Consider the following 19834-nt stretch of genomic DNA (forward strand, 5'->3'; position numbering starts at 1 on the left):
TAAGTGTCTGCCTTCGGCTCAGGTCATGATCCCAGGGTCCTGAGATTGAGCCCCACGTCCCTTCTTTTTTTTTTTTTTTTTTTTAAATTTTATTTATTTATGATAGTCACACAGAGAGAGAGAGAGAGAGAGAGAGAGGCAGAGACACAGGCAGAGGGAGAAGCAGGCTCCATGCACCGGGAGCCCGACGTGGGACTCGATCCCGGGTCTCCAGGATCGCGCCCTGGGCCAAAGGCAGGCGCCAAACCGCTGCGCCACCCAGGGATCCCCCCCACGTCCCTTCTTAGCAGAGAGTCTGCGTCTCCCTCTCCCTCTGCCAGCAGCCCCACCCCCTGTGTGTATATGCATGATCTCTCTGTCTCAAATAAATAAAATCGTTCTTTGAAAAAGTGTTCTCAATCAGTTCATCACATCATCTGGCAGAACTTTCAAAAAGCTCACTCACCTAGATAAGAAACATCTCTCAAAATTGATTTTTTTAAGAAGTAGGCTCCATATGCTATGTGGGGCTTAGACTCAAGATCCTGAGATCAAGAGTCAAATGCTCTACCCACCGAGCCAGCCATGCGTCCCTCAGAATTGATTTGACAAGAGTTGAACTTATTATAATTAAGAGTTGCTTTGGACACTTATAAGAGTTTTACATAGTTAAAGATACCCATTGTGTGACTCTTCTGTAATGTCTCTCTAAAGCTATCTTTATAAAAATTACCCTTTAACATTTGCTTACAATGTTCCAGAGTACTCACCCTTCACTGGAAGGTTATTTCATTTTCACATACATCTATAATTTATTAGAAAAGGCTTCCTTTTGGTAGGGCTGGGCGGTCAGTTTTGCCTTTTGGAGTACATAAAATTTAAATTCTGCCATAATCCTCTAAATATTTGAAAATATACATTCTAGTCTTTTTTCATTTAGACATTTGTTCAACTATTCTTTTTTTTTCAACTATTCTTTATATTTCATGGTTTTATGCTCTCGAATGTGGACTTGGTATCTGTCTCCTTTACAACTACATCTCTTCATGTTTTGTGGAAATTTTGTTTGCAGGCTCACTTTCTCTCCCATCCTAACTTACAGCTCTGTAAGCTATAAGTAGGTTACTCCCTACCTGTAGAAAATTTCAGAATTGGGTTTTTAAATGGTGCTTGGAGCCTGTTGCTCTGGTGATATTAGGAATATTGCATAGTCTTGGAATTACTGGATTGCTTGCTTAGATTATGAGAGTATTTACCCCCTTACATAGTAACTCTTCCCAGCTCATAATGTCTGACAAAACTACTGTACCAAGCAGATGTGCCCTGCTTCCAGTGTCTGCCTTTAAGCAGTCATGCAGTGTGCTCACTCTGGGCAGAGTTGAACTTCCACTTCTGTTTTAATGCAGTCTGTAATCCTAGGCCGTCACTGCCACCTTTCACACCTGGAACTCAGCAGTCATGTGTCTTAAGCTCCCCTTAAAACTTTGGATTTTGTGTACCTTTTTAGGGCCCACAAAGATATTTTTATATCATGTTCGATCCTAGCTATTTCTTTCTGGTTATCTTCTATATTTATCTATGTTGCTATGTAACTAGAACAGAGGTTATGTCAAAGCAATTTTGTTTAGACTATTCATATCTTACTGTGGATGAACTCTCGCTTAATATTCAGACTTGACCAACAAGTCTTATTTTTCCTAACCAGCCAGAATCTTACCTTGCTTGTGTAGGACACAGCAGCCCAAAACTGACTTATCTTTTTTGGAGGCGGCCACTTTGTATTGTGACTATAGATTGAGTTTGTATTTGGTTAAAGCTAATAGTGACGTTTATAGATGCTGCTGCTGGGCTATATGTGTCTTAGTCTTTCTGGTCAGCGATAACAGCAACACCTAGTAACTGGTCAGATATGCAGAATACTCTCTCATTTTTATTTTCACATGCTCCCTAAGTGATTCCTATTATATTTAAGTCCTATTCCACATTAATGTAGGTTAACCATTATTAAGGGAAGCTGAGATCATAGAATGTTTGGATGATGTTGATTTTCATGATTTTTAATGAATGTAAATGAATCTAAATTTTCTGTTAACTGATTCATTAATATAAACTATTTTGCAAGAGCGACCATTTATTTTGTTTCCAGGTAGCAGTTTATTTACTTGTTTTTTAAAAAGATTTGTTTATTTATTTGAGAAAGACAGTGCACCTGAGCCCATGTGAGTTGGGGGAGGGACAGAAGGGGAGGGAGAGGGGCAAGGAGACTCCATGCCAAGCAGGGAACCTACAAGGGCTCAACACACAGCCAGCACAAGGGACTCGCATCTTATGACCCCAAGATCATGACCTGAGCCACAATCAAGAGTCAGAAGCATAACCATTGAGTCCTCCAGTTAATAGTTTAAACAGCTTCATGTTCATGTAATTTGCTCTCTGGCATTGTTTATAAGACACTTTTTTAAAAGCTATACAATACTCTCTTTATATTTATTTCCAGGGATGTCCTTTAACTCCTTTGCCTCCAGTTAGTATTGCTATTCGCTTTACATATGTACTTCAGGATTGGCAGCAGTATTTTTGGCCTCAGCAGCCTCCAGGTGAGATAATTTAGTGTATTTAACTTAATATAAATGGTAAAGAAAATATATTTGGAAATTGAAATTATTTAACAGTGGGTTTTAAGTGTTTTAAGTTTGAAATATTTGTAATTCATTCTAAATGGAGTATTGCTGATTTCATTGCCTTTATCTTTTTTATTTTTATTTTTTGCTCTTGAAAAAAGCTCTGAGGTTTGTCCTAGAGACAGCATTACTCGATATGTGACAATCTGTTTTTGAAAGCTATTATTTATAAAGCATCCTCCTGCTGTGGAGCATCATGTACTGCAAATTAGTATGTAGTGAATGACTTAAATATCTTTTTAGAATGTAATAACGGAAGCCACCTCATAAGCTGAGAACCTTTTGGAAAGTAGAGTTTGAAGAAGAGTACTAAATGTAATAAGGAAAGCAGGAAAAAATGTGTATATACACATATACTTAAGATGTGTAGAGCTCTAGAATATTTTACTTTAATGTCCTCTTGATGTAATTAAAGCCAATTTACCTGCTTAGCCATAAAGCAATATATGATTCATTCAGTAATTATTAATTATAAGCCTATAATGGGCCAGCCAACCTGAGATGTTTGGGGTGCAGGTATGAACAACATATTACCTAAGTTCTAGAAAAGTTCACCCTACTGGACATATAGTCTAATTAAGTGAGGATTTGGTTCCTGGGTATTTCTCTCACATACAAGTGTAATTATATTCAAGTATAACTAATAAGAAATGTAATGCAAATTTATAAATCATTACAAGGATTTTACCAACCTAAAAACATTTTTTTTGTCTACTCCCCCCCCATGAAAAAGAAATTAGAATAAAACAATATTCTTTACTATTTATTTTTGTTCCAAGTAGTTTTTTTTTTTTTTTTTTTAAGATTTTATTTATTTATTCATGAGAGACACACATGGAGAGGCAGAGACATAGGCAGAGGGAGAAGCAGGTTCCCTCCTGGGAACCTGATGTGGGACCTGATCTCAGGACCCTGGGATCACGACCTGAGCCCAAGACAGATAGATGTTCAACTATTGAGCCACCTAGGTGCCCCGGTAGTTGGTTACGTATAGGATAGAAAACAGGTAGTTTTGGAATGATACTGGAATTAATGTAGTATGTCCTTAGCCTTTAGTAGTTATATGTGCTACCAGCATTTTATTTATATATCACAGAATAATTTGAAATTCTATGTACAATAAAAGAATTACATCTAAACTATAGCAAAGGGAAATAAAAGCTAAGCTGATAATTAAATTAGAAGAAAGACCCAAACATTCATTTTGGTAATTTTAGTTCCCAGACAATACCCTCCAGACAATTTGTAGCCAGTTTCTATGTGAAGGTTTTAATTCCTGCCCTCTTTTTCCTTTTTTCAAAGGTTGCTCTATTGTTAGTCAATTTTTAACATTTCCCAAGATGATTTAGTTTATTGATGATCTAAGAAGAAGCCCAAGAGCCAGAATGTTAGCATTATAATTTTGATTGCCAGTAAGGCCTTTGTTAATGTTCTCTTGCCGATTCTTTTTTATTTATTTATTTATTTTTGCCGATTCTTTTTTAATGGAGACCAAAATAGAACCATCTTCCGCGGTGAACTGAAGGCCACGTAAATTTTTAATATTTTCTCCTTACAGAGGGAAGGAATGGATTTGAACATGTAATATGGGCCAGACACTGTGCTTTTAGAGAGGGAGAAGAGAGAGAATGGAGGTGCAGATGGGGAGAGAGTGGGGCTTGTTATGGGGCTTGCTTGATCTTACCCTGAGAGTCAGGTGCTTAACCGACTGAGCCACTTCTGAACTTTTTTTTTTTCCTAAGATTTTATTTATTTATTTGAGAGAGGAGAGACACAAGGATAGTGACAGAGAGAACATGAGCAAGCAGGAGCAGGGAGGAGAGTGTGAGGCAGGCTCCCTGTTGAGCAGGGAGCCTGACTTGGAGCTCAATCCCAGGACTCTGGAATTCTTAGCTGACTGAGTTACCAAGGCACCCCCTTTTCTGAACTTTTAATTGAATTAAAACTTCTGCACAGTTATGATCTAGTAAAAAATTTTAGCTTACTAATTTATAAAATATGCTTTTTACATATTTTGAAGCTCTTAAAGATTCACATCTTGTAATAAATCTGGTTATTGTAATCTTTATTATTACAAGCATTCTTTAGTTGGAGAAATGAAATTGACTTGAGAAAATTTACTGAATCAAGTAATTGAGCCATATTTAATGACTAATTTTAATTTGGTTAGGTTGTAGATAATTATCAAACAATATTTTAGCAAATCTGGGGAATATTCATAAAACAACAATAGACTCTAATTTGTGAAATTCCCAGTGTAGTGCAAATAATGAAAAGCAACCATCTGAATTATTTCAAAGAGAAATAAATCCTCTGGATGTCTTTTAGAAGTGTTTATTAGTTCTTTAAAATTGGTGAGGGGGGGAGTGACTTACCTTCTAAATTCTCCTCTAATCTCAGATACTATTCATAACAGAAAGGAAATTCTTTGTTAAACTGAAAGTATTTCCATGTACTACCAACAAAAATAAAAATTTATTAATGATACCTAATTTGCCATTCAGAAATTATTGACAGCAAAACCGATAAATGTAGGTTGATGATTAAATTTTTTAATACTTGGATAATCTTTCTTTTAGATGATATTAATCACATTCTTAGAAAATGCAAAGAAAAGTACAGAACTAATGTTCTTAAGCATTATTTAAGGAATATTTCAAGAGTAAAATGTAGAACACATGGCTTGAATAAAACACTACAAATAGGAATTCAGTGTGTTCTTTTATTATAACATTCTATTTATTTTAACTTTTTTGTAAGCAATCTTTTTTTTTTTTTAAGATTTTATTTATTCATAAGAGACAGAGAGAGAGAGAGAGAGAGAGAGAGAGGCAGAGACACAGGCAGAGGAAGAATTAGGCTCCGTGCAGGGAGCCTAATGTGGGACTTGATCCCGGGACTCCAGGATCACACCCTGGGCTGAAGGCAGGCGCTAAACCACTGAGCCACCCAGGTATCCCTTTATAAGCAATCTAATTAAAGATGGTTTAGTCTCTAACTTTATGTGCTCTTGATATAGGCACATTTAAATCTATGATCTCCCAGAGAACTAACCTCACTAAATTAAATTCTTATTAATTTTTTGCTGGATAATGGAAAACTGTTTCTTTTGCTTAGATATAGATGCCCTTGTAGGAGGAGAAGTTGGAGGCCTGGAGTTCGGCAAGTTACCATTTGGTGCCTGTGAAGATCCTATAAGGTGGGAATTTGAATCTATCATTTGAATTATGGGACTTGACCATTTCTTTCTTTTTTTAAGATTTTATTTATTTCAGTGAGAAAGAAAGAGCATGAGCCAGGGGGAAGGGGCAGAGGCAGAAGCAGACCCCCTGCTGAGCAGGGAACCTGACTCAGGGCTCGAGCCCAGGACCCTGAGATCATGACCTGAGCTGAAGGCAGACACTTAACTGATTGTCAAGCCATCCAGCAACCCTAGGAGTTTACTTTTTAAATTCTATTAATATTTATTTTACTGTGCTTTGTAATACTGTAGCCTTCTGGAATGAGTATAGTACCAGAAGCAGACCTACACCTAACCATCTGTCCATCTATTTTTTTATTACTCTGTAATTTGGAAATAAAAGAGGCTTTGAAATAATAAAGAAAATGTGTATAATGCTATTTATTGAGTATTCTTTATAGAAGTGATTCTTGGCCTACTTTTTGGGAGACATTTTATATATTGAAAAGCACAGAGAATGTCCTATGTAACAAACTTTCGTGTATTCATCACAGAGAATTAACAAATGTTTACATTTTTCCTGACCACTTTTTCCAAATGTACAAATAGAGACTTAAGTCAGACCTCTTAGGTTACCTAACTGCTTTTCTAGAAGAGCTACTGAACTTTAAGAAAATTTTGCTTTATAAGAAAATGTAAGGCTTGGAAAATTTAATCACTGAGAGCAAAATATTTGGAAAACATTAATAATGCTGATTTTATTTTATTTTATTTTATTTTTTTTAATTTTTATTTATTTATGATAGTCACACACACACAGAGAGAGAGAGAGAGAGAGAGAGAGAGAGAGGCAGAGACACAGGCAGAGGGAGAAGCAGGCTCCATGCACCGGGAGCCCGATGTGGGATTCGATCCTGGGTCTCCAGGATCGCGCCCTGGGCCAAAGGCAGGCGCCAAACCACTGCGCCACCCAGGGATCCCAATAATGCTGATTTTAAAACTGTCTTATTTTAGTTAAACTATTTGGTTAATTAAAAACCATATACGCACACATCCATACCGTGTGCGTGTGCGTGTGTGTGTGTGTGTGTGTGTCTATGCATGCATGTATCCAGAATGTGTTTATTGGGATGGTTTCCCACTCATCTTGATTCAGGGTGCTTTTAGTGCTGTTTCTGTCTGTAGGAGAGCATCCTTCTGTAAGCCTTGCTTTTAAAAACTCTTGTAGTCTGGCAAACGACAGTGGAGCAGTCAACGCACAAAACTGCACGTCTAAAGATGGTGGTGATTTTGTAGCATCGTGGGTACTTCAGGTTTATAAAGTAGGAATTGGGATTCTGCACCAGACACTTCTTGTGCTTCCTCTTCTCTTCCAGGGAGGGATGAAGGTAGTTCTTTGCAAGTGGTATGTTGTCATGGGGAGATTATCACTTCCAGAAAGGCACATATGTACATTCTTAATACTCTAACGTAGAGGTAGAACTAATAATACTTTTAACTTAAAATCAGTGGAGGGAAAGATAAAATAAGTATCTTTTGTAGCTGATACTTATTTATTATATGTGCCAGGACAGGCAGGCACTATGCTGAAATAAGAAGATTCAGAACTAAATAAAACATTTTCTGGCTTCTTGGCATTTACAGTCTGATTGAAAGAAATGGACAAAATAATCACCTAAATAAAGGTACAGTTACAGACTGGGGGTAATTTGAAGGAAATATATAGGCTGTAATAACAGTAAAATGAGAAACTAGTTTGGATTGGGATGCATTAGGAAAGTGTTCTCAAAGGAAATATCTCAGGGAGGATTTAGCCAGGCAGTGAGAGAGAGAGAGAGAGAGAGAGAGAGAGAGAGAATGACCATTGCAGATGGAATGAAGAGCCTTGATACATGAAGAATTGGGCAAGTTTCCCAAAGGAAAAGAAGGTGGTCATCATGGCATAGTAAATAAGGGAGAGAAATGGTATATTTGTGGCCCTCCAACTGGTTCATTCATTAGATTTTGCTTAGGGAAAATTTTATTTTTTTATTTTTTTAAAGATTTTATTTATTCATGAGAGACACAGAGAGAGAGGCAGAGACATAGGCAGAGGAAGAAGCAGGCTCCCAGTGGGGAGCCTGATCCCCAGGACCTTGGGATCATGACCTAAGCTGAAGGCAGATGCTCAACCACTGAGCTACCCAGGTGTCCCAAAAAAGTTTGAGAGAGAGAAAATGAAATTGACCTGGTAATAGAAATGTGAAGGAATTAGTTATTAATTATTTCCTAATTCTAAATCATGATGAGGAATCAGAAATAGATGATCGAAGAAGAATACAAAAATAATCTGGGAATGAGATGGTGTATATGGTAGATTATATAAATTACATGGTGATTAACAAATGCTGTGGGCATGCACTGTAGTTTTGAAAAGGAATCTTTGGTGATAGAAGAGGAAATGAGGCATTTTTCAGTGTCTTCTCTTTGTCAAAGAAATTGTTGTATAGTTACGGATGAGGAGAGAACATAGTCATAAAAGCTTAGGGACTGAATCTGAGATTAATACCTATAGGTATTTCAGAGCTTAGAGTTTTAAGCTTGTCATCATTCATGTCCTTTAATATCACATACTGTCTAGCCATTTTTTTACCTAAAAAATTTGTTCTATTAGAGTAATGAATTTATGCTAAGTAAGGAAACTTTAGAAAATGTAAAAAGAGGCAAAAATCATGTTTGCTAGTCAAGTTCCTTAGTTGTAAACTGTAGTAGTCAATTCTGACTAATTCAAACAAAAAATCAACTTACTCAAGAGGTATTTGGTAACACAGAGGGACCATTATAGGACCCAGCTCAGAAAATAGGCTTGAGCCAAGGGTGGCTAGTTGTCCGGTTATTAATCACGGTTGTACTATATTGTAGATTCTGGCCCTGTTAACACAGTAATTCTAAAATGTAGAGCAGGCTGGAGTTGCCAGTTGAGTACCCTAAAAATCAGAGAAATTAAGTAATTGACTCTTTTGTCTTCTTTACTCTCCAAGAAGTGGGTTCAAAATCTCTACAAGAAAAAGAATATTCACTAAGTTTACAATCCCATAGACTGTCACTGATGACAGCTTGGTCTCTGCAAGACTCTTGGGTTCAGTGGTTTGCTAGGAGGATTCACACCATTTACTGTGCTCATGACTATGGTATATTACATTGAAAGGATACAGTGTAAAAATCAGCTAAGGGAAAAGGCACATACGTCCATAGTAAGCCAGGGACTAGCTTCCTTTCTCAGTGTAGTCACTCAGGACACACTTAATTCTCCCAGCAGTGAATTCTGAAAACATGTATGAAAGGCTCTCTACCAGGGAAGCTTACTAGAGACTCAGTGCATGGTGTGTTTATCTGGGGCTGGTGACATAGGCACCCTGTCCAGTACTAGAAGGAAACAGGTATTCAGCGTAAACCATATTGTTTGCACTAGTAGTTTAGGCACAGTGAGCCACTCCTATCAAGGAATGATAGGAACCCCATGAAATTCAAGGTCCCAGATGGCAAGCCAAAGGTGAACCTTGCAGGTAGTCCTTTTCTAAGTATCAGGCCTGCTATATAGATAACTCTTTGTGTGCAGTATGTTTATATATTTTATAAATATATGTCATCCTGTATATGTTTTGTGTCTTGCTTTATTTTACATGAAAACATTTTGAAACTTAATATTTATTTATATTAAGAAGTCAACAAATTATGACCTGTGGACTGAATCTGGCCAGTAGCCTATTTTTGTATGCCCAGTGAGCTTAGAATCACTTTTGCATTTTTTCGGGTTTTAAAAGAAAAGACAAGATTGTAACAGAGACTACTTGGTCCCCAAAGCCTAAATATTTACTATGTGAGCTTTTGTTAGAAAACATTTGCTAACCTCTGATCTATCTCAGTTTTTCAAAATTGAGATATAATTCATGTACCATAATACTCACCATACAATGTGTACGGTTCAGTGGTCTTTAGTGTTTCCAAAGTTGTGCAACCAACATCTCTTTCTAATTCCACAACACTTTCATCATCCCCAAAAGAAACCCTTTACCTCTCAGCTATCATCCCCGTGATCTCCCCAGGCCCTCTAGCTAGGCAAATACTAATCTACCTTCTTTCCTTATGGATCTGCCTGTTCCAGACATTGTGTATGAATTGTGTTATGCAGCGTGTGGCCTTTTGTGTCTTCTTTCACTTAACAAAATGTTTTTGAGGTTCGTCTGTATTGTAGCATGAGTCAATATTTCACTGCTTTTTATTGGTGTATAATATGCCATTATATGGTTATTACCACACTTTATCCATTGATCGATATTTGGGTTATTTACAGTTTTGGGCTATTATATGGATAACATGTGTTTTTAATGTATGCAAGACATTAACTTCATATAGGTGTGCTACCATTTGCTAATAAAACTAATTGTCTCCTGTTTTACTGTATTATAAACAGCATGACTTTTAACATACTTGCATATACATTTCTGGTTATTATAATACATTTCTAGAAGTAGAATTGCTAAGTCAGAGGATATACATACAATATTAGAGCTTTTGGATATGTTTTATGTTTTATTTTAGTGAACTCCATTTAGCAACTACATGGCCTCACCTGACTGAAGGTATCATTGTGGATAATGATGTTTATTCGTAAGTATGTTAAGAGTAGCATATTGAGATTCAAATATTTCAGTAGAATAAATGAACTGCTGAGTGGTTAGCAACTTTTTATCAGTTTTCTGATTGGTTGATTTTTCTACTTTTAAAGATTGCTTTTTAGACTGATTAAGTGTGTATTAGAGATGTGTTATAAGCTGCTGACCTTGTGGGTATGATCTTTAGTTTGGGGTTAATGAATGATCTCTCTTTTTTTAAGTTGGTATTTTAATTCCAGTTAGTTAACATACAGTGTAATATAATTTCAGATATACAACATAGTAATTCTGCACTTCCATACAGGATCCTGTGCTTATCACAAGTGCATGCCTTAATCCCCATCACCTATTTAACCAATCCCCCTTACCCTGCACAATATGAGTCTGACTTTTGTTTTAGCAAAGATGTCTCTGAGCAGATCCTCTAAGCAGAGATTTGTGCATAATTCTGTTGAACTTTTCTTAGCTAGTTAGAAGTATTTCATGAATTACTTTGAAGAAGTCATGGTCTTTAGAACATGTTGGAGTCATATTTGAACATTAAATGTCATAAATTACAAAATGTCCCAGTCATGTGCTCCTGTGCAATGGAAATAACTCAAAAATTATGGCAAATATTACTTAGGAAGAATGTGGAGAAAGAGGAACACCATTTTAGTACCTTCTCATGCATGATGTAGAATTGTGAGAAGTAGGATACTTTTTTTTGTTGTAATTAAAATAAATAGGTTGTTTTTGCTGGTGGTAAAAGTAACATGAGCTTTCTTAATCAGATAATTTAGATGGATATGAAGAAGAAAATAAGGACTACATGCAATCCTGTTACTTGAAAAATAGCATTTTGAGGTGTATCCTTGTTTTTTTTAATTGAGATATAATTGGCATGTAACATTAGTTTCACATGTACAACATGAGTCAATATTTGCATGGGAAAGTATCTTTTTAAAGTTTAAATTTATATACTTGTCTTATTTAGTATATATCTTTACATATTTAATGCCAATAAATATAGATCTATGTTATTTTTTAAATTGCTGCATAATATTCCATTAAATGGATACATAATAATCTACTTAATTGAGAAAATAGGGCAAATTTGATCTTGTGCAAATTTTGTAGTCTGCTTTTACTATTAGTGCTATAAAAAGCCAATTAAGATCATTGTGCATACTAGTTTCTCATTTCTTTTTTATTTTAAAATTATTTGTTTTATTAGATTATCAGTGTACATTGCCTGTTCAGAACTATAATTTTTATATTTGTTTTGATTCTGTTTTGCTTGTGGGTTTTCCTTTTGTACATTTTTGTCTATAAACTTTGATTTCTTAAGATCCATTGATCGATATTTGGGGTTTTTTTTTTTTTTTTTAATTTAACCACATGGCCTTATTATCTGAGTAACTGTAAGTTTAAGGGTGGCAAAATGGATTGCTTGTCCTTCATGTAATTAACTAGACTGCATTTTGATAAGTTAATGAGTTGCAGTTTGTCATAATTAGGATCTTATGTTTATTGTTCTTCATTTTAGTGATTTGGATCCTATTCAGGCTCCCCATTGGTCTGTTAGAGTTCGAAAAGCTGATAATCCTCAGTGTTTGCTGGGTAAGACATGCTTACATTACATTCCTTTCCTGAATTTATGTTCTTTCCCCACCAATATGCCCATGTTCCAGATTAGGAAGACTGTGAATGTATTCTTTATACTTTAATTCACCTATCAGAAGGGTACATCTTTTTTTTTTTTTTTTTACATTTGTGATCTTCTTGGTTAATACCATTAACAAGGAAATCTTTCCCAGGAACAGTGAATCCTAGTAAGTCTTGAATAGCACTGCCAGGATTTCTTGCTTATCTTTTAGTTTTAAGTGGTCTATACCTCAGAATTCTTGCATATTTTCTCATGATCTGAGTTTTATTCTTCCAAGGCTTTTTTTATGTTATTCTCTTTTCTTCTTATGGCAGTTTGCATCTTAGTTTCTGCCTTTTGCCATGCTCTGGACCTGTGATATATGATGAGAAGAACACTGATTTTGACAGTCTAATTAGAGGCCTGTAGAGTTGAACCACATCTCCAAACCTATTTTCTGATAGAGGGAAAGAGGTTTAAGGAATCAAGTGAAATACCACAAATAGAAATACTTTGAAAATGTTAATTTGCCTTTTAGATAATATTATTATATCCCTTGTCTGGCATTATCTTTCTTTTATCATTTGTGTAGATGTATCTCTTTCATGAAGTCTCTGAACCCAGCACCTCAGTGTGTCTTTCCATCTTTTTCTCTCATATTTAGTACATATGACGATATTTCATATCTGTTTTCATACAAGCCGCCTTCACTCCATAGGATACATTATCATTCAGCTAATGGAATTACTGAATATTTATTGATGACAGTCACGATGTGTTTCTCTAAAGTATTATTTTCTTGGGTTCTTTAAAATTTGTCATATGCTATTCATTAAATGCTGATTAACATTTTTTGCTAACTACATAATAGTGAATACAAAGATGTATAAGGTAAAATTCCTGCCATTGGTGTATTTGTCTTGGGTATTAGACAGACAGTAGAAGGTTGGTATAAGGAGTTTGAGAATTGGTTGGACCTTCTTTTAAATCTTAGGTCTGCCAGTTTGAACAAGTTTCGTTAATTTCTTCAAGTCTCCGTAAAATAGAGACAAAAATAGTATATACATAGTTATTGAGATGATCAAATGAGATTATGTGTATGTTTGTATATCACATTTAATACGATGTCTATCATATAGTAAATGCTCAATAGTTTTTGCTTAATCATTGATTTATTAAATTATTAAATTGATTTCTAGTTCCTTATTGTCCCTCATCTACAGATTTCCATGATAATTGCAGAGGACCTAAGAGTTTGAAATATTCTCATTTTAAGTTACTGTTCCATGATCCCACCCTATCTCTTTTGACTTTTTATGCTTATATATTAAAGGATGCTGTAGTCATATATAATTAACTAGAATCATGTAATTTATTTGATTGAATTACAGGATTATCTTACTTTTCCGAAGAAGTCCAGAAAGTGTTCTAGATTTATTCAGAACTAGTTGATGAATTCTAAAACTTAGATGTACTTGCTCTCTTGTATTATCTAATAGTTTTAGTAATGATAGTTCCTCCTAAACTTTATTTCTTTCTATAAACATCTCATTGCAGTTCTTTAGAAGATATCAAACCTTTTCCCCTTATGATGACATGAAGCATACCATAAATATGCAGCTGAAGCTAACATAACTTTATGCTACATGATTCTTAATCCTCCAGAAATATATCTTCAGAATTTCTTTTTAATTTTAATTTTTTTTAATGGACCCAATTCTAGAAGGGTGGCAGTTAGGGTGGCACTGTGTGCATATAGTAATATTCTTGTTACTTCTGCAACTCATTGAGAACAGATATTAGTCTTCTTTAGGCACATAGTGCTTAATATTACAAGGTACAGTTTTCCTTTCATTCTAGAAGGAATCCTAAGAAAAAATTTTTTTTAATATCCTGGGACATGGAGAGAAGGGAAGAACAAGGCTACCTTTGTAATAGGATTAATTTTTGTCTTGGGTAGAAAAACTGAGTGGTTTCTTTTTCTACTATATCTTATTTATAGCTTTTATGAAAAGAAGTGTACTTACTTTAGTTTGTAGGACTGATGTCTTTTAGTTAAGTGTCAAAAATGAGTAACATTTTTTTTTTATTTAGGTGATTTTGTCACTGAATTTTTTAAAATTTGCCGTCGAAAGGAGTCAACTGATGAGATTCTTGGTCGATCCACATTTGAGGAAGAAGGGAGAGGTGACCTACTTTCCTTTTTTTTTAAGTTACTCTCAAATGTCTAACCCCTTTTGGGGGCATTTTCCCAGTAACTTTTCATCTATTTTCACAGTTGAATTAAGTTGGAAAAGCAAATTTTGATAGACTAGACTGCTACCATCTCTTTTCTGGCTATACCCTGAGCTTAAAATACTAAGCACATTTAATACATTCTTTTTACCAAAAATGTAAGATATTTTGAAAAGTGGGGTTTTAGAGGTTTATTTTTGAACTTCTAGAGAAAAATAATTTGTGTTATACCTTTGTCATTATGAATGCATGTAAAGCTGAATGTATGTATTAAAATTTTATAGTTCTGAGACCATGTAACACTAGTGAAAAGAGTGACTAAAATATTTTACGCGATCAGTGGTTTACTCTTCACTTTAAGGTTGGTGATATAATTTGTATTCGTTTCTATTCTTTTTATAGAAATTGCTGATATAACTCATGCTTTGTCAAAGTTGACAGAGCCGGCACCAGTTCCAATTCATAAATTATCAGTTTCAAATATGGTACACACTGCAAAGAAGAAAATACGAAAACACAGAGGTGTAGAAGAGTCACCACTGAATAATGATGTCCTCAATACTATTCTGTTGGTAACTAAATGTAGTGTCTTTTTATGTCTGTATGCATACTCATTTATTCATTATCTGTTTAGTGCCTTCTATGTGGCAAGCACTGGATTGGGAATATAAAATGAGTAAAACAAAGTCTTCATGTTCAGAGAATTCCCACTAGCTTAATGGAAAGAAGGAAAGGAAACTGTAGTTACAATACCATGTTGCAAGGGAGAAGTCTGGCAAGTTGGCTGTGAGAACACAGCAGAGGGTGCATCTCTCTATCTAGGCACTGGGGATCAGGAAGGGTGTCATAAAGAGGGGTACTTGAGTTGCATCTTGAAGAGGTTTTAGAAACAGGAACAGCAGAGCTATGAGAGAACATATTTGGTATATTGTACGGTGCTTCCCAGGGAGTGGCTGGGGACAAGGCTGGAGAGGTAGCAAGTAACCTGCTCTGCTGAAACACTGGGCTTCATCTTGCAGTTTAATATTATTTTGAGCAGAAGGTCAACATCAGAACTGTATTTTTGCAAACTTCATTTCACAAAAGTCTAGGGAAGGTTTTATAGTAAGTATTAGAAGGAGCTAAGGTGTCTCCTAGGTATAGAATGATGGAATAAGCCCAGCCTGGGAACCACATACACTAGGGTTAATCCTTACTATATTATATTGAGTAAGTCACTTAATTTCAGTTTTGTCATCTGCCTGGCATATAATAATAGGTCTCTGATAAATGATAGCTGTTCTTACTATAATTATAGTTATAATCATATTTCTGGCAATTCATGCATTCAGATAATCTTGGGAACAACCTTTGAGTAGTGCAGTGAAAAGAATACTGGACTTGCAAACTTGATGTTAATTTCACCCCAGCCATTAAACTGAAAAAGAATCAGATTTTCAGCTGGTATATCTGTAAGGAGGCAGTAATAGTTACCTTATACAGTGGTTTTTAGATTAGGATATTGTTTGTAAACGTACCTAGTCGTGGGAGGTGGTACAGAGTAGTTCCTCTAAATTTGAAAAAATCTCCTGTGCATGTTCTGTAACATGTGGCAAAGTATGCATGGTAAAAGGAATCACAAGTCAGTAGTACCACAAAACACTTAGGAAGAAGAGTGATAAAAGGACTGAGAATAAATGTCTTTTTTTTTTTTTTTTTTTAAGATTTTATTTGTTTATTCATGAGAGACCCAGAGACACAGTCAGAGGGAGAAGTAGGCTCCCTGGAGGGAATCTGATGTGGGTCTTGATCCCAGGACACTGGGATCATAACCCGTGCCAGAAGGCAGACAACCACTGAGCCACCCAGGTGCTCCAAGAATAAATTTCTGCAAGAGAAGGCCCCTTCTTTTTTTTTTTTTTTTCAGGCCCCAATGCAGAGCCTGACCCACAACCAAGATAGAGGTCAAGACCTGAACTGAGATTAAGAGTCAGATTCTTAACTGACTGAGCCACCCAGGCGCCCTGGGAAAGGCCCCTTCTTAATATATATCTTTAGAGATTTTATTCTAGTTGTATAGCTCGGTTGTGATATGCACTGAATTTTTTCTTCTTTTAACATTACTACAAACACATAATAAACAGAAACCATGTAGAAAAGATAAACTAGTCATTACAGGTTTAGACTACTTCCCACCTTCTAGGGGTATTATAAAGTTACGGTCTTAAATGTCATATTCTTAATATTTTTTATATGAAAACCTGTGATCTATATAACTTGATAGAGCCTTGTAACATATGGGTGTTTAAAATTTTTCTCTTGCTTTGTCTGATACTTAGAAATTTAATGACCTTGGATCATAGTGAAGAGGTTTTGCTTTTACATTGGTTAGCTTACAAAACAAGCTGGTTTTAAGAAAAATCTCCGATTTCTAAAATCAATGAAACTATTTCCAGAGAAAAACATAAAATGTTTGATATTTTATTGGCCAACTGGCCAGTATAATAAGCACATTTCTACTGTTTTAATAGCAAAACCATTAAAAAATGGAGTTTATATGAGTTATAAATAACAAAGTAGGAAATTTGATTGAAATGTGGTTATTTTTTTCTTGTCTCTAAGTTCTTATTCCCTGATGCTGCTTCTGAGAAACCGTTAGATGGAAGTTCTTCCACAGACAGCAATAATCCTCTATCAGAGAGTGAAGAATATGTAAGTTGGAATTTAATATTAAGATATTTAAAATGCTTTGAATTTATTTTTATTTTTTTAAAGATTTTATTTATTTATTTATTTATTTATTTATTTACTTATTTATTTATTTATTTATTTATTTATTTATGAGAAGAACAGAGAGAGAGCAGCAGAGACAGAGGCAGAGGGAGAAGCAGGCTCCATGCAAGGAACCCGATGTGGGACTCCATCCCATGACTGTGGGTTCACGACCTGAGCCAAAGGCAGATGCTCAACTGCTGAGCCACCCAGGCATCCCAAAATGCATTGAATCTAAGGGGTTGCTGTATTGCTAGATTAGTAGCATAAGGACCTTTTAAATTTTTTATTTTATTTAAAAAATATATTTGAGAGAGAGCCTTTGTGCACACTCTTGTGAATGGGGCTGGGAGGGGGGGGGACAGTGGGGGACAGAGGAAGAGAGAATCCTCAGTCAGACTTCCTGCTGAGCATGGAGCCCTATGTAAGGCTTCAGCCTAGGACCCTGAAGTCAAAAAATCAAGAGTTGGCCCTTTACCGACTGAGCCACCCAGGTGCCCCAAGGATCTTTTTACTTTAAAAATCACCTTATGAAAATTTGAGTAGAGCTCATGGCCTCCACTCAAATTATATGACCTGTTGTACCTAGTCATAGATATGTATTTTGGGTAGCAAGAACTTTTCTGGAAACAGTGAAAAAGTAGGTATATTGTGCATGATTGTAGGATTTCCCTCATTTTAGGCTTTTTGTAAAATTATCAGATTGATGTTTTGCAATAGATTCTTCTCTGTTTCAAAACTAGACAGTGAGTGGAAAACTTTAATGAAGTAAAATGTGTAAAATGAAGTAAAATTTTCATGTATTCCTTATCCAAGTCTTTAACAAATTGAGAAATGAGATGTTTAAAAGAGATAAATCCAACTATTTTCAGTAGTTACTGTTGGGAAGTAGGATTTCATGAAATGAGGAAAAGCAGAAGCTATATATTTTCAGTTTATACAGTTCTAATTTTATGTTTCTAATTTTGATAAGTGTATACTTATTTATAATTGAAAATTTTTATCTTTTAAAGACCTTATTTGAGAGAGTGAGCACAAGCAAGGGGAGCAGCAGAGGAAGAAACTGACTCCCCGTTGATCAGGGAGCCCAATGTGGGGGGTTGATTTTAGAACCCTGAGATCATGATCCGAGCTGAAGGCAACTGCTTAGCTGACTGAGCCACACAGGTGCCCCTAATGAAAAGTTTTTTATTTTATTTATTTATTTTTATTTATTTATTTTTTTAAAGGTTTTATTTATTCATGAGAGACACAGAGAGAGAGAGAGAGAGAGGGAGGCAGAGACACAGGCAGAGGGAGAAGCAGGCTCCATGCCGGGAGCCCGATGCGGGATTCGATCCCAGGACCCTGGAGTCACGCCCTCAGCCGAAGGTGGCGCTAAACCACTAAGCCACCCAGGGATCCCCTGAAAAGTTTTTTAAAACAACATATTTGGAGTACATCTTGAAGATTCCACAGAAGAAATTGAAAGTTCTAACTTTAGGTTTTCTAAACTATAGCCTCAGTTTTTTGATCCTTGCAGATATTTTGAAAACATGGGGCTACCTAAGAACAATTTAGGCAGTAATGTATTAGACATTTGATAAAAGTTGGTTTGGAAGGATAGGTTAATTTTAGTATTAAAATTCCTCCACACAATTATTGATTATACCTGTAAATATGTTATTAACAAGTTTTGCTTTGTTTTTGCTTTGTTAAATTCAGAATCTCTACAATCAGTTCAAATCTGCACCATCTGACAGTTTAACATACAAATTGGCTTTGTGTCTTTGTATGATCAATTTCTACCATGGAGGATTGAAAGGAGTGGCACATCTCTGGCAGGAATTTGTTCTTGAAATGCGTTTCAGATGGGAAAACAACTTTCTCATTCCAGGGTAATAATTTCAATTTCTGTTTGTATATGTAGGTTTTTGTTTGTTAGCATAATTAGTCTTTTGACCCATTAATTCTCATCTTCAAAGAACTCTGCCCTAAGAAAGTGGTAAGAAACTTTGGGCATGATTTATATTCAGAGTGTTCATTGTAGCAGATTTATAATAGGGTAAAAAAGGTGAAGCAACCTAAGTACCAAACATAAAAGAATGACGTCAATCATGATATATGTCCACAGTGAAAGTTACGGATTTTTTACAAGTTTTTTCTTTTTTCAGGAATCTTTAATAACAAAAAAATGATCATAATATTTGGAGTAAGTAGAATGTTGTGTATAACAAGTGCTTTCAGTTTTGCTGATCTATATTTATAGAAAAATAATTGGGAAGAAATAAAGCCAAATGTTAACATTTGACGTGTGTGAATTTATATTTTTTATTTTTTTTATTTTTTTTATTTTTATGATAGTCACAGAGAGAGAGAGAGAGGCAGAGACACAGGCAGAGGGAGAAGCAGGCTCCATGCACCGGGAGCCCGATGTGGGGATTCGATCCCGGGTCTCCAGGATCGCGCCCTGGGCCAAAGGCAGGCGCCAAACCGCTGCGCCACCCAGGGATCCCGTGAATTTATATTTTTATTTTGTTCTTTATACATTTGTATATTTTCTGAGCCTTCTGTAGTGAATGTAAAATTTTTATAGTTGAAGAGGAAACATTTTTAGAGTTTATAAGTTCAGATATTCAATATTACTTGTAATTTTTTTGTAGAATGTATGTTGATGTTTCACTTAATGAAATAGAAGAGTTTAGTTACCATATATTTCAATATTTCCTGGGTTACTGCTGATCTA

The 19834-nt window shown here is 35.4% G+C and overlaps 1 protein-coding gene across 7 annotated transcripts in view; it reads left to right on the forward strand.

Moving 5' to 3' along the window:
- RAB3GAP1 (RAB3 GTPase activating protein catalytic subunit 1) overlaps positions 1–19834 on the forward strand; it is a 96586-nt gene that overhangs the window by 44294 nt on the left and 32458 nt on the right. For 6 of the 7 annotated variants that reach the window (XM_072789029.1, XM_072789033.1, XM_072789031.1 and 3 more), the window contains 8 exons: positions 2477–2576; positions 5778–5859; positions 10423–10491; positions 12025–12098; positions 14218–14310; positions 14761–14930; positions 16960–17049; positions 18814–18986. In XM_072789029.1, coding sequence (XP_072645130.1) covers positions 2477–2576; positions 5778–5859; positions 10423–10491; positions 12025–12098; positions 14218–14310; positions 14761–14930; positions 16960–17049; positions 18814–18986 — 851 coding nt within the window. The remainder of the gene's footprint in view (positions 1–2476; positions 2577–5777; positions 5860–10422; positions 10492–12024; positions 12099–14217; positions 14311–14760; positions 14931–16959; positions 17050–18813; positions 18987–19834) is intronic. The other variant, XM_072789030.1, reaches the window with a different exon arrangement.

Source organism: Canis lupus, chromosome 20 (assembly GCF_048164855.1).
Source record: "Canis lupus baileyi chromosome 20, mCanLup2.hap1, whole genome shotgun sequence".
NCBI lineage: Eukaryota > Metazoa > Chordata > Mammalia > Carnivora > Canidae > Canis > Canis lupus.